The sequence below is a fragment of the Talaromyces atroroseus genome (assembly GCF_001907595.1).
Source record: "Talaromyces atroroseus strain IBT 11181 chromosome Unknown scaffold_17, whole genome shotgun sequence".
NCBI lineage: Eukaryota > Fungi > Ascomycota > Eurotiomycetes > Eurotiales > Trichocomaceae > Talaromyces > Talaromyces atroroseus.
Window position 1 is genome coordinate 2058 of NW_017971449.1, and position 14119 is coordinate 16176.

The 14119-nt window shown below is 52.4% G+C and overlaps 3 protein-coding genes across 3 annotated transcripts, besides 12 other annotated features; 1 reads left to right on the forward strand and 2 right to left on the reverse strand.

The window, feature by feature from the left end:
* Window positions 1-110: a repeat region (Identified by RepeatMasker using a combination of RepBase library and repeat library created with RepeatScout).
* A 198-nt stretch (window positions 111-308) lies between these two features.
* On the reverse strand, window positions 309-3406 carry UA08_08958 (hypothetical protein; the record flags this gene model as incomplete). Its single annotated transcript, XM_020264042.1, has 5 exons — window positions 309-316; window positions 691-804; window positions 892-1211; window positions 1470-1816; window positions 2804-3406. The coding sequence occupies 5 exons, from the start codon at window positions 3404-3406 to the stop codon at window positions 309-311; spliced, it is 1392 nt and encodes a 463-aa protein (XP_020115870.1).
* Window positions 621-687: a repeat region (Identified by RepeatMasker using a combination of RepBase library and repeat library created with RepeatScout).
* Window positions 1900-2665: a repeat region (Identified by RepeatMasker using a combination of RepBase library and repeat library created with RepeatScout).
* Window positions 3407-3445: 39 nt separating the features above from the next.
* Window positions 3446-3504: a repeat region (Identified by RepeatMasker using a combination of RepBase library and repeat library created with RepeatScout).
* Window positions 3505-3806: 302 nt separating this feature from the next.
* Window positions 3807-3838: a repeat region (Identified by RepeatMasker using a combination of RepBase library and repeat library created with RepeatScout).
* Window positions 3839-3936: 98 nt separating this feature from the next.
* UA08_08959 (hypothetical protein) lies at window positions 3937-7524 on the reverse strand (the record flags this gene model as incomplete). The annotated part of the gene is made up of 6 exons (XM_020264053.1): window positions 3937-4209; window positions 4263-4332; window positions 5557-5817; window positions 5867-6200; window positions 6303-7171; window positions 7268-7524. The coding sequence occupies 6 exons, from the start codon at window positions 7522-7524 to the stop codon at window positions 3937-3939; spliced, it is 2064 nt and encodes a 687-aa protein (XP_020115788.1).
* Window positions 5241-5431: a repeat region (Identified by RepeatMasker using a combination of RepBase library and repeat library created with RepeatScout).
* A 704-nt stretch (window positions 7525-8228) lies between the features above and the next one.
* On the forward strand, window positions 8229-9128 carry UA08_08960 (hypothetical protein; the record flags this gene model as incomplete). The annotated part of the gene is made up of 2 exons (XM_020264064.1): window positions 8229-8523; window positions 8683-9128. The coding sequence occupies 2 exons, from the start codon at window positions 8229-8231 to the stop codon at window positions 9126-9128; spliced, it is 741 nt and encodes a 246-aa protein (XP_020115789.1).
* Window positions 9129-9988: 860 nt separating this feature from the next.
* Window positions 9989-11120: a repeat region (Identified by RepeatMasker using a combination of RepBase library and repeat library created with RepeatScout).
* A 281-nt stretch (window positions 11121-11401) lies between these two features.
* Window positions 11402-11585: a repeat region (Identified by RepeatMasker using a combination of RepBase library and repeat library created with RepeatScout).
* Window positions 11461-12443: a repeat region (Identified by RepeatMasker using a combination of RepBase library and repeat library created with RepeatScout).
* A 508-nt stretch (window positions 12444-12951) lies between these two features.
* Window positions 12952-13350: a repeat region (Identified by RepeatMasker using a combination of RepBase library and repeat library created with RepeatScout).
* Window positions 13351-13475: 125 nt separating this feature from the next.
* Window positions 13476-13673: a repeat region (Identified by RepeatMasker using a combination of RepBase library and repeat library created with RepeatScout).
* Window positions 13674-13685: 12 nt separating this feature from the next.
* Window positions 13686-14119: part of a repeat region (Identified by RepeatMasker using a combination of RepBase library and repeat library created with RepeatScout) that runs on past the window's edge.

Genomic DNA, 14119 nt, shown 5'->3' on the forward strand with positions numbered 1-14119 from the left:
CATATCTAGCCCCACATCTTCCCTGCATGTGATTCGTCCATGGGAGGCGGCCCGCGGGTACTTCCGCAGTAACCGCGTGCCGCCAAGCCAAATCGTACTAGGCCGTCACACTTCGCACCCAATGAGGCTCGCTGAGAAGCCTCCGGTCGTCGGTTTCGCGTGCTTCTTTATAAAGCGTCTCCATACGCAGGTCTATGTGAAGGGGACAGCGTACGAGCACGTGCGCTGTATTCTGGTTCCCAAGCCCGCATTGACACAGTGGTGAGTCCTCGATCTGTACGCTTGCAAGGAAGCTGCGGAGCGCTGATTTACCCGTCTGCAGTTGTATGAGCACTGAGCTCCATGCCCGTTTCAATCCCTCATGCAACGTAAGCACTTTTTTTGCTGGCGTCTGTACGATCCGGTGGAGATGCCGTCCATGCTCGGCACCGTCCCATTGCTCTTTCCACCGATCCACGAATCCCGCTCGCAGCCGTTGACGACACACCGCCACCAAGATGATTGAATGATATGGGTTGAAGGAAACGCGTGCGGCATGAGGCGTAGACTGGTTGGGTGCATTGATCCGAGCGATCCGCCCGTTTTCCCGTGTACGCTGTGTCGCTTCGGTTGCAGCGAGCTTCGCCAACCGGTCTGCTTCCTCGTTGCCTGGGACACCCTCGTGCCCTGGCACCCATTGTAGTCGCACACGCCAGCGAGATCGAGTGTCTCGTAGCAGGTCCAGTTGACGGACGATCCTTCGGAGGATGTACTGTCCTGAGGACCGTTGGGGGTGGCAGGTGGCGCGAATCGCGGCCTGGTTGTCTGTGTAGATTGTAGCTTCTCGTATCTCACTATGCTGCTGGTTCCGGATCAAGAGGCCCAGTGCCGCATCAATCCCCTCCAACTCACCGGCGTATACGGTATGGGTGTCTGATGAGCCGATTGGCCTGGCGGCGTAGCCTAATGTCGGCGAATACGCTGCTGCTCCAATCCCGCTGTCAAACCCGCTTCCGTCCGTAAACAACTGAACCCCTGTAGTCGTAGTCTGCGTACGAATCGCTTCTTCACGCGTAGCATCGATTTGCATATCCGGTGGCTCCCACCACGGTGGCGCTACAAAGGGGTGGATCGTCTCAATCTGCTGGCATACGCCTCGTCCCAGCTTCCGGTCAATCGTCGTCTCCAGACGGTGCAATGGAGACGTAAAGGGGTCGTTACGGTGTGCATGACTGCGTGTCGAATGAAGCGTTGATCGTAGTGGTGAGGTCATGAGACGTAAGCATGCCTCCTCCGCCAATCTCGCGAGCGTGAGCTCGGGAGGTGGCACATGGAGGCAGACTTCCAGGGCTTCTCGTGACGTGCGTTTGAACGCGCCAGATATCCGGTGGAGCGCGTGGAACTGGATCGACTAAACGGCTTGCTCCGTGGCCCGCTGCACACCAACGAAGCCTCTCCCACCACGGATATACCACGTGGAACACGCGTACATGATCTGCGGTTGGAGCACTGCCGTATATATCTTCCGTAAATGGAGCAATGGCGTTCCCCAGGTAGAGCCCGCTATCGACGACAGCCCTGCTACTAATCCCGCAGCCTTCTTCCTCATCTGTCGTACGTGTGCTTCCCCCGTCAGGTGGGTGTCAAGCAGGACCCCGAGATATTTGATTGAGCCCTGGGGCTTGACCTCGGTCCCCTTGATCGTCAGCGGCACGTCCAGCCTGCCCCTTGGCTTTGGCACCGACTGGTGCTTCCGCCAGAAGTGGGCGAGCTGGTATTTGGCTGGCGCGAACTTGGAGGCGTGAGTCCTCTCCCAGCGCGCTGCGACCTGATGCGCCTGGGTGAGTGTGCGGCAGTTGGCTGCGGCGGAGCTCCCAAATGCCATCAGGAAGACATCGTCAATATACCCCATAACGAATACTTCCGGGCATTCGGTTTGTATCTGCTCGATGAGATCCGCATTGAAGAATAGGAACAGGATTGGTGATAGCGGGGATCCCTGTGGGATGCCGGTATTGATTGGAAACTCACCCATATCGCCCTCAAGCAGTACAATTGATGTGCGGCGACTGCTGAGGAAGCTGATGATCCAGCCCACAATATCCTCCGGGATCTGGCGCTTCCGCAGATCGTGGATCAGCCTGGTGTGGTTGACATTGTCAAATGCGCCGGAGACGTCCAGTGCAAGGCCGGAGGCCACGCGTGAGCCGTCTCTCCACGCATTGTGAGTCTCTTCCAATAGGAGGTGGATGGCGAGCTCGCAGGAGCGGCCTCGTCGTCCGCCAATATGATTCTTTGGGAGTAGGTTGTAACGTTCCACCAGGTAGCTAAGCCGTCGTGCGATCACGGATTCCAACGCCTTACCAATCGTGCTTAACAACGCAATTGGACGATACGCTTTCGGATCCGTGTAGTTAGGCTTTCCCGGTTTGCCGATCACCACCGTGGTGGACTGTCGGAAGTGATTTGGACAATAATAGCACTGTAAACACGCATTAAAAAGATTCACTAGATAGCGTTCAATCAGGGGGAGCAGTCGTTGGAGAACCAGATTCGGAATGCCATCCGGGCCTGGAGCTTTGTTCGGCTTCACATTGTTGATTGCCGTACGCACTTCGTCCAACATGATGGGAGAAGTCTCATATGGTTTAGGGTATCGGAAATGTGCTATATCCGCAAGGTCTGCCTCTGGAGGCTCCGGGTGCAGCACTTCGTGGAAAAGCCTCGCCTTCTCCTCTGGGGCGGCATAATCGGTGTCGTTATACTTTAGCGTTGGTGTGAATGATGCGCGTGGCGTGCCTCGGTTGCGAACCCAGCGCGTTACCTTCCAGAATCCACTCAGTGATTCTGTTGCTTCCTCGATTCGGTGTCGGTGGAGATCTCGCGCCAGCTGATTCGTACGTTTCTTAAGCTCCTTTTTGGCCTCTTTATATTCCTCCCACGCCTCCGCTGAATCCATTCGACGAGCGTGCTTTCGGCACCGTGAGACCTGGTGCTTGAGATCCGCCATCTCCGGGGTGTATCCAGCACGGGAGTAGGAGGTGATCTGCTTTGTGGGAGTTGCCTGCTCTGCTGTCCTGTCAATCGCATCGATCAGATACGCCACCGCGCTGTCGATCTCGTCCTTATCCGCTAGCTCACGCGGATGCCAATCGTACGTGCCCATTAGCTTGAGAAAGAGCTCCCAATCTGACGAGCCCCAGTCCCTACGAAAGATAGGTGGAACGTTTACCGGGGCCAGGTCGAACTGGGTGAGGATTGACACGTGGTCTGCGCCGTACCACCATTCGCGTTTATCAGTACAGCTCACCAACCGGTCTGCCAGCGTGTGCGACGCCCAGATGAGATCAATGGTAGTCTTGGCGTCTGCTTTCTCGTACGTCACGGTGCCGGGAGGCAGTAGCTGCTCCAACCCGTGTTCGTCCATGAGATCGATCAACTCTGTGGCTTCGTCGTCGACGTGTCGGTACTGTGTGCCTTGCCAAAGCGGATGGTGCAGATTGAAGTCCCCAAGCACGATATGTTGCGTTCCAGATGTCATGGCTCCGCGGAGAGTGTCAAGCGCCGATTCCTGGCCACTGGCCTTCCCCGGATTATATATATTGTGGATGTGAGCTGTGCCGTGAACGGTATGAAGGATCAGCGTGCTCAGATCTCTGCCGTGAAACCGTATTTCCCACGTTGTCGGATCAATACGTTTGTTGACGTAGAAGCAGACCCGTGGGCGGATCTCGTAGTCTTTTTGTGACGTGGGCTGCAGCAAGATATGGAAGCGGTTCTGGAGCGCTAGTGCGTACGTTGTCAAAGGGTTGGTTCTTTTATTGATATAGGGTTCCTGGATAGCCAGGATATCGTATTCTTGCACGTCTCTCTCACCAAAGAGATGCATCTGGACCTCGTCCCGCGATTTCCAGCAGTTGGCCTGTAAGATTCGTAGTCGATTGGCGTGCTGATTCATTACTGATTAGTAGCCCAAGCGCTGTCTTCGAGATTCGTGGTCATCATAGTGTCGCCCTGGCCGACAGGCTCACTTGGTTTGGTGAACGTGTCGTAGTCCGAGCTGCTCAGCTCGTCTTCTGACTCGTCGTCCGGGATTGTACGCGCGCTCCTGCCGCGGCGGACAGGGCGGATGGACTCAACATGCGTCTCCTGTAATGGCGCGATATCAGACTGTAAAATGGGCGTTCCTGGGGTCGATTTGGATCGGTTCTGGCGTGTACGGGGAGCAGGCTATGTTCCTCCATCGCGTATAAAATATGTAGCGCGATGATTGCCTCCAGTACCTTGCCGAGGGTGTTGAGTAGTGCCACAGGGTAGTAGGACTTAGACATGTAATAGTCCCTGTGAGCATCACTATAATCGAGTTTTAAAAGTGTATGGGGTTATAACTAGTGCATATACACGTGTTGAAGATCTATAATAATGTTTCTAGCGCCTTAGGAATTGTGATCACCAGCTTTCATAGCCAATTCAGGATATTGTCGTCGCTAGGTGCTTTATCTGCTGCTAGATTAGATACCACACGCTCAATCTTATATAGTGTGATTGGTGGGAATTCAATTAGTTCTGGATAATTGTAGTTGTTAATATCAGATAGATCTACAGCGTGCTGCTTCGGGAAGAAGGCCTTCTGGAATAGCATTGCCCTATCCAGGACCGTCTCTGCAGTCTCACCACTAGGGCTCTGGAGCGTCGGCGTGATTCCTTGTTCATAGGCGCCCATCTATCGACGTGCCCACCATGCCAGGCGCCAAAGCCCGTGCGGGCCCTGCTCCATGGCTTTGCTGGACACATTAGCAATAGCCTAGGCGTAGTTGCTTCTCAATGAGTCGTTTCTTCACATTCCAGGCAATACAGTATTACTCCTCGACCTCCGGCCGATGCGTGCGTGTCCAGTGGCGTCGTAGATGTCGTGTGAGTTTGATGATGGCGCGGCATTCCCCTGTGAAATCGGGGTTGCTGTAGACACTTGGCCGCACCTATGGCGTGGACTTATCAATTGCGCGGCGAATGGCCGCTATAAAGGCAGTGGTGCGTAGCTCGATCGCGCGTGTGGACACCATCATGAGATTGGGGACGTCAATATCCCTTTCTAGGCTTTCCATGAATAGCTTCACGTCCATCTTCTTCCAGTTCCTTCATTTTGGCTCCCCACATGGTGGGGCGCCTATCCCCAGGACAGTGCGGATTGGGTAGTGGTCCGAGTCGTGGTCAATATTATTATCTCGCTCATAGGTCAGAAGGCACTCTCGCAGCGCGCCTGAGATAAAGGTGAGGTCAATTGTTGAGCGTAGCTTGTTGCGTTCCCATGTAACCACCCCTTCCTCCGTGACTAGTTCCATATCGTGGCCGCCTATGACCTTAATTAATCTCTCCGCCTCTGTTTCTACTGGAGTGCCTAGTCCCCCCCAGGCTGGGTGATGTAGATTCATGTCGCTGAGAACAACATGCTCACTGTGTGGATTCTCATAGCGAATCCTAGATAATCTCTTATTAATCGTGGATATTGTACCACTCCTTACCTCATTATATATATTATGAATAAATATTGTCCTCTCCTCCTTCCCCCGATCATACGTCAGCTTGAGAATCTGATAGTCCCGTGAAACTACCTCATGTGTCCAGCACGCAGGATCCACGCGCTTAGACACGTATATACAGACACGTGCTGCCTCTTCCTCCCCATATTCTGATTTCTTTGGATATAATAGCTGGTGCGTCCCTGCTGCCAGATTATGCGTTGTCTCGTTGAGCTTGTTCCTCCAGGGTTCCTGGCACGCAATTACGTCGGCCTCGAGGACCCACAGGTCCCAGAGGAATGGCGCCATCACCATGGCCCTGCCATTGTTTGTGTTGTACTAAATGATAGTGAATTGGTTGTTCTTACTCATTGGTATCCATAACGGTGTCGGCGTGCATTCCCACTAGAGGATCATCGGAGTCAGAATCCACGTTCGGTACGTGTCGTGGGCCCCGGGGTTTCCGGAGAGGTCGCTCTGGGTCTGTCATCGGTCCCTGAGGCTCTCCTAGCCTCTGAGACCTCTTCGTGGATTGAGAGGCCGATTGGGACGCGGCGTACACGGCCTGGATTTCATTGTCCGGCAGCGGGATGCTGTCGCTTGATTTCGATTTGTTGGACGGCGGGCGTCCTACTGGTCTTTTGGCTACCGTTTTTGTCATGATACGTGGTTTAGCGGCCTCTCGCTCAGGGCTACCGGGCACTGAGACCGCCTTTCTTTTATGGGATTGACTGACGGTTGCAGCCTCCTACAGCGTTGGGAATTGGGCGCCAGTGAAGACCACCGGCGCATGGCGTAGCGTACCAGGGACGCAGTGGAACGGTTCACACCGTATAATGGCAGCCTGGGCCCGTTGCTGGGCCTCAATTCGTACGGGACATTTGGGCGACGACGCCCTGTGAGCTTGTTTACAGTTGGCATATTTCACCATGATTTCCTTGCCCTGCTTGGAGGGACACTCCCAGGTCGGATGACCCTCCGCGCAGGCGCCGCATATGGCCCGGTTTGGGCACTGGATCTGGACATGCCCCGGTTTCTGGCACTTGTTGCATAGCTTGCTTCGACCCTCTCGGCACAGGACCGCCGTGTCGTAGATACGGGCCTCCCATACCGTGCCCCGCTGTATCGCTTCGTTGGCGTCCTCTGGGTGCAGGAACTCCATGACCACGGAACCTGTCTTCTTGCCTGGCTGAGGGCGCATTAACCAGCCCATATGAGCGACGCGACCCCTTGTGCCCCAGGTGTGCTGATTCTCTACTATTACCCTCATGATCATATCCCCCATGGTCTCCGGTGTTAATCTTAAGCTGCCTGTTGGGACTCCATGGACGACCACCCCCCATGTCGGCGTGCGGACTGAGGCATCACCCCTAAAAACCTTGACCCAGTGGTCAGCGTGGTTCCGTAGGACCTTGGTGGCGGCGGCGTTGGATGCCGTGAGTTTGATGTCTCCGGAAGGGAGACATTGTGCGGTGATAAAGGGTGCATCAGCGAGCGCTCTGCTATTTATCCTCTTGCAGGCCTCTTCAATTGCTCTCTCTGCCTTGTCCTTTAGTTGTACTGGGGTGAGTCGATGGAGGGAGTTCTTCATGGCGGCGTCTCTCACTTTGACGGTCACGCTGCTATTCTGCCCGAGCTCAACAGGCGGCACCCCTGGGGTGGAAGAGCCCGCGCTGCTCCGGGTGGACAGTGTCCCCACCGACCCAAGATCTGCCTGTCAGTTCCTGGCCCGAGTATGCCATACGGAGACCGATTCAATTGAGGCAGACAAAGTAGCGCTTTTGATGTTTTTGCGTAGCGCGGTGGTGTTGAGCTGGATCTGCTCCAGGGCCTTCCACACCTCATCCAGCTTTAAGATCGTCTGCTCCTTGACCACCGCGTCTGCAAAGAGTTTGACGTTCTTGACAAACTGGTACATAAAGTGGTCCTTTTTGGGGTCATTTTCCATATGAAAAATCACCCTCTCCACGCTCTTAGCTAGCTCGTCCATTCTCTTTGGGCATGGCTTCTCTGGAGGCGGCGGCATCGCTTGATCTGGAGGACGCGTTCCCGCAGAATTTTCACTCGCGGGAGGCGTGATTTGGGTGTTTTGCCCCAACGCCATCGTCAATCCCAGTTTTATATAGCAAAAATAGGATCAATCGATAGCACTTGGCGTTAATTAGAATTGATCAAATTCTTGAGGCTGTACGGCCAGAATTGGGCGAGTAATTTCAAAAGCTAGATTCGCGAAGAAAGAGATGTTTTTTTTTTCTTAAAATTATTGTAGATATGAGTGAGCAGTTCAAGCAGGAGCTTATCAATGATAATCCGGGATGGGGACAACCGGGCTTTGAGGTAGAGATTGCGCACGTCGGATGGCTCACTAAGCCCAAAGGCTACTCGGGATCACTGATCGTGGATTTCACGAGCCCAGTAATCGCGAACAACGCGGTGAGGAGCAACGCAGTGTGGCGTTCCCATTCACTCACCAACAGGCCTTATTACTGAGAAGGACGGGTGGAGATGTGCCGGAAGTGCCAAAAATATGGGCACGTACAAGGCCAGTGCCCGAGCCGACGATATCTTTGTGGACTCTGCGCGGAGGAGCATCTGACCTGGGAATGTCCTTCTAAACAGAGCCAGGATCTTACGCCACGATGTGCCAATTGCAAGCGTGCCCATAAGGCATCGAGCGACAGCTGCGAGATCCGGAAACGGGAGACCGCACGAGCACGTCAAGTGGTCAACATGGGTATTGGGGAACACTGTGTCCCCCAGTATCTCCAAGCACGAATGATAGAGCATATGGCTGCAGGCCCGACACCGGGAGAAGCAGCCAGAATTGTGGCCATGCAGAAAAAGACCACCAAGAAAACAACCACCAAGACCGTGACCGCAAAGGGTAAGAAAGCTACAAAGCACGCAGCCCCAGAAACGGCTCCCGAGCCAGCTACCGAGCCAGTTCACGCGCCAGTTCGCGAACTGGAGGCCATGATAACTATTGAACAACCAGCTACACCACCACCAATCCAGGCGACGTCTCGTACAGTCAACATGCCCACCAAAGCAATCCCAATCAAACCAGCTGGCACTGAAAAACAGCCTTGAGGACGACCCCCTAAATCTAAATCGTCCACCAACGACGATGAGCCCGTTGAGCCTCATGAATATATTTATACGGCATTAACTGCCAGCCAACCAGCAATAATCAACCCAGCGCAACTAAGCAACCTTAGCCCAATCCCGTCAACGGCGCCAGCCACGTTAACAGCCCCAAAATCACTGCGTTCACGGGGCTTGAATCAGCCAGTGGATATGCGCAATGACCCGGAACAGCCTCTCCGAGAGCAACGCCGCCGTGAACGGTCCCGATCTCAATCGTATGATAACACGCCATTACCGCCGTTACCGCCGTTACCCCAGATGAACGTGAATATCGACGATGACCACTGCGTTATTCTAGATAGCGTATCAAGCTTCCAGGAGATTGACAGCGGAGAGCTCAATTCAGATGCCCGCCGGGATATTCTATTTAGATTCACCAACCACCACATCTACTATCCGCAGAATTCGCTAATCCATGAGGAAGCGGAAGAGACCGCACAAATCAGCACAATCACGCGATCAAGCCCGGACGCGCTCTTATGAATACACCGTTTGAGATCCTGCAGTATAACACACACAAATCAAGAGATGAGGTCATGGCCACCTTTCTCCGTGATCCCATTGTCCTCCAAGCCTCCATTATCGCGATCCAGGAACCGTGGCGTAACGAATATGACAACACCACGCACCAGCCCGCGAGAATAACGCACCAGTTGCTTCACCCCAAGGCCGTGGACGGTGAACAAGCGCGGGTAGCGCTGTACGTCAACAAGAAAATTGACACCGCAAAGTGGACGCACACGACCGTTTCCCCGGATTATCAGATCCTTCACTTACAACACCTCCGTGGCGAGCAATCCCATGATCTCTATATCCATAATATCTATAACAAACCCAAATCGCCCACATTGAACCTGCTTAATCGCGAACTTACCCGAATAGGATATTCCACAACGATCGAGCACCTTGTTCTTGGGGATATGAATGTACACCATCCCGCCTGGGGTGGTCCTGGCACTAAAATCGATAACGAAGGCACTGAATTGCTCGAAATCACGGACCGCCATGAACTGGAGCTCGCCACTGAGGAGGGTACTATTATACGGGAACAAGGCCAATCTAAATCTACAATTGACCTTACGTTTCTCTCTATAAGCTTGTCTGACCGCCTGATCCTGATAGAATGCACTGATACCGTACAACACGACTCAGACTACTGGCCAATCCGTACGCAGATTGATATTCACACACCAATCTATGAACCGCCAAAACGCCGCAACTGGAACGCCATTGACATGAAAAAACTGATTGATATGCTTCAACACCTCATAGTCCCAGATTTCGAGAACGCTTCTAAATCTCACATTGAGCTGTCCACTATCGCGTTCACGAGCGCGATCCGCCACGCGATTGACCAATCCGTTCCATGGTCCCGTCCTAGCGAATGGAGCAATCCCGATTTCACTTCTGAATGCAAAGAAGCGGTAAAGCTATGCCGTCGTTTACGCCGTATATACTCCAACACTCACAATCCGTGGATCTGGCGCGCCTATCTGTGGGCACGGAATAAGAAAAAACGACTCGTTAGTAAATCCCTAAGGCTCGGCCACCGCCGCCGGGTCTAGGAAGCCACTGAAAAAGGGCCCATAGGCTTATAGAGGTTAGCTAAATAGACACATACGCGTAAAGGCGCCTACGAGTCGGGGATTACACCCACATTAATGTTAGTGGATGGACGAATCGCGGAGACGGTGGAAGCCAAAATAGAGCTCCTCAGGGAGTTATTCTTTCCAGTGATCCCAGAGGCCAATTTAGTAAATATCAACGACGCCGTTATCCAGAACAGCTGCCGTTCCTAGAGATCCCACGCCACAAGATTGAACATGTGATCCGCTCTACACCGCCGGATAAGACTCTAGGTAAGGATATAATTCCTAATAGCTTCTAGCACCAAATCGTGGGTATCCCCGTGATCCTTAATACGCTCTATCAGATCTACAACGCATGTATCCGAATGGGCTACAATCCATCTCATTTCCAGCGGTCAATCACGGTTGTGCTCCGTAAGAGTGGCATGGATCGGGACAATCGTACACCAAAAGTATACCGCCCAGTGGCGTTACTTAATACACTAGGTAAGTTCCTTGAAGCGATTATCGCATGAAGGATTGGCTACGCTATGAAGATATATCAACTACTCCTGATAGGGCACCTTGGCGGCTGTAAAGGGATCTCTACAGATCACGCTATCCAGATTATCCTTGATCGGATCCAGCGAGCGTGGGGTGATAGATTTGAGGTTGTATCCATGTTGCTACTTAATATATCTGGCACGTACAATAATGTGCATTATTCGCGATTGCTTCACAATATGTGGAAACAGCACCTTGGCTACTTTATGCTGTGGGTGACTGTCTTTCTTATAGGAAGGAGTACGTGAATTAAGATCCCCAAAGGCATATCAGAGCCGATATTGACACTAATAGGCATTCCACAGGGCTTGTCAATCTCCCCAATTCTATATCTTATTTATAATTTGGATTTGATAGAGGATTATGCAGATCCAATGAATCATGTATTAACAAATAGATGGGTAGACAATATGGGCATGATGGCTGCTGGCTACAGCGAGAATAATATTATTGAAAAGCTTCAACGCGCTAGCGCAATTGCGGACCAATGGGCTCTTTACCATGCCTCTATATTTGATAAGAAAAAGTATCAACTTATTCACTTTGTGAATCTATGGAGTGGTCTTACTCTCAAGTCTCAATCGATCACGCTATAGGATGGTATGGCGATGGAGGCTAGCAATGTGGCCAAATATCTCAGAATCTGGCTCGATTTGGAGCTTACGTTCAATATATACTGTGAAAAGGCCGTCGCCAAAGCCGGCACCAGTCTTGAGGCTCTACGGGGACTGGCAGGATCTATATGGGGAGTCGCTCTCGGCTCCATGCGCCAGATCTATCAGGCGATAGTGATCCCGCAGATGTTATATGACGCTGCGGCGTGGTATCAACCAGGGGTCATGGCAAAGGCGCAACTTACGGCAATAACACGGGACTTTGCAACCATTCAAAAAACTGCGGCGTGCCTAATCAGTGGCGCGTTTCGTACCACGGCAGTGGAAGCGCTCAACGTGGAGCTCTATCTCTTACCAATCCGATATCAACTAGACCAGCTCGTCAAGTCCACTGCCATTCGGATTCGTACAGGTCCAACACACGTGATTTCCCTAGGTGTAATGACACGGCGTACAGACCAAGAACTCACGCTCAGCGGTTACACTCCTATGGAGGCTCATGCTTGGAATAAAGACGGATGCCTACGTGCTCCCCCAGGTACCTTGGCGGGAGAGTGGGAGAGACGTGAAGCGCACGTCCAAGCACCATGGCGAGAGCCTCCATGTATTATAATTGACGAGCGCGAGAAGGCGGTATCTGTACACGACCGCATGACCAAGGAGAATTCACGTGTATTGATGTACACTGACGGTAGTGGCTATCAAGGCTATATCGGCACGTCAATGGTTATTCCTCAATTACGGCGACAAACAACGGAGTGTATTGGTACAGAGGACACGTCAACGGTGTATGCAGCGGAGGCGTGTGGAATCCGGTTCGCGCTGAGCACGTTGTTACGATTCGCGGAGGACGATTCACGGTTTCAAAAAGCGGTGATATTCTCAGATAGTCAGCCGGCGCTCAAAGCAATGCAGAACCCACGGATGGCCTCGGGTCAGACCTACATCCGGGATTGTATCAATCTGTATTGGGAATGCGTAGAAAACGGTATCGATGTGGTCATCCAATGGGTCCCAGGCCACGAAGGCATTCCTGGCAACGAAGCAGCGGACCGGGCAGTAAAACGTGCTGCGATGATGGGTGCTCGTCGTCAAATCGTACCTGGCGATATCAAGAATTGGACCATGCTCGGCGCCGCAGCACGACGCGAAGCGCATGAGGCATGGATTAAAACGTGGGATAAGCAAAAGAGTGGAAAACCTACCAAAAAGCTCATTCCGCGACCGTCCCGAAGCATTCTCCAATATTGGGCTGGGCTGCGGAAAGCGACATCGTCAATCCTGATCCAGATCCGTACACAACGCGTTGGCTTAAACCACTATCTCTGGCGAATCAACCGACGGGACGATCCTAAGTGCAGATGCGGGCTATCAGGCCAAACCGTCAAACACGTCATGCTCGATTGCCCGTTGTACGCTGACGAGCGCGAGCTGGAAATCATGAGAAAGAGGGATTGTTGGAATGGCGGGAGTGGGAATAGACGTTGACGTACGAGCTGGCGTACGCGTTTGTACTGTTTGATTGTTTTACATTTATTGTTTATTCCATTTGTACAGTTTGTGACGATGCAATGCCAAATCTATTTGGTCGCTAAACACGAAGAGACTAAACTGGAGAGAAGAAGAGAAAAGAACAACTACCGGCCCCCTTCCTCCTACTTATACTTCCTTCTACTCCGGATACCTGTGGGCTATCTCCGTTGTGTGCCGGTGCCTAGTAATCTAGATTTCTGGAAGGTTCCAACAATGCAGAATACTGGCCGGCGAAGGCCATTTACCCTTCTAGATATCACAGAGATCCTCCGGCAATCTGCAACGTGAATCAAAACACGGGGTAATCCCCACAAGGCATATCTAGCCCCATATCTCCCCTACATGTGATTCGTCCACGGGAGACGGCCCGCGGGTACTTCCGCAGTAACCGCGTGCCGCCAAGCCAAACCGTACTAGGCCGTCACACAGTTTACATTCTCTGTAGCGCGCCCTGCGGCGCGCTCCCGTGGCTGCGCCACTTTTGTCAGCCTGCCGGCGTACTGGCTGTGGAGAAATTATCCATATGCAGCTGCTAGTTATTCCTTGGACCCTGTTAGCTGCAGCCCCTCATGCAACATAGAATATCGGGTATGAAACTAACATGGTAACACTAATATTAGGTTCGTTAGCAGCTCGTGTCACTTCGTGGCTATGAGTTATAGTCCCCGCCACGATGATAATATTTCGCCTCAGCCTTACGATTCATGGGATAACGGCCTCTTATATGCCCCCACCCCAGGTAACTTCAGCGAATCGTCCTCGCACCTGGTGCATACTGGCAAAAAGTGTTAGCGGAAAAGGTTGAACGCGTGAAGAGCCGAAGAGTATTTACTAGCCGACGCGCTCGGTTAGAGGATATTACGGTAATGGCTTCCGTATTGCGCGATAGTGCGCAAAAACTTCAACAATCTGAAGGGGTAGATATCAACTGGACAATGACAGAAAAGCAACTCCTTATGTGGGGAGAACTCTTTCGCAGGGGCAAAAAGCTTAAACTTGACGTTAGCGTTAATTACATCGCAGATGACAACGACCAGGCTTCATCAAGGAACGGCGAGAAAAGGAACACACGATCGGTGACAAATGCTATGCTTGCCGAACGTGACGCTCAGATTGATGCTGAACAAAGTACTGGTCAATGTTCACCGCGGCGGGATGTATATAATAAGATGCAATATCCTGGACCACCGTGCAA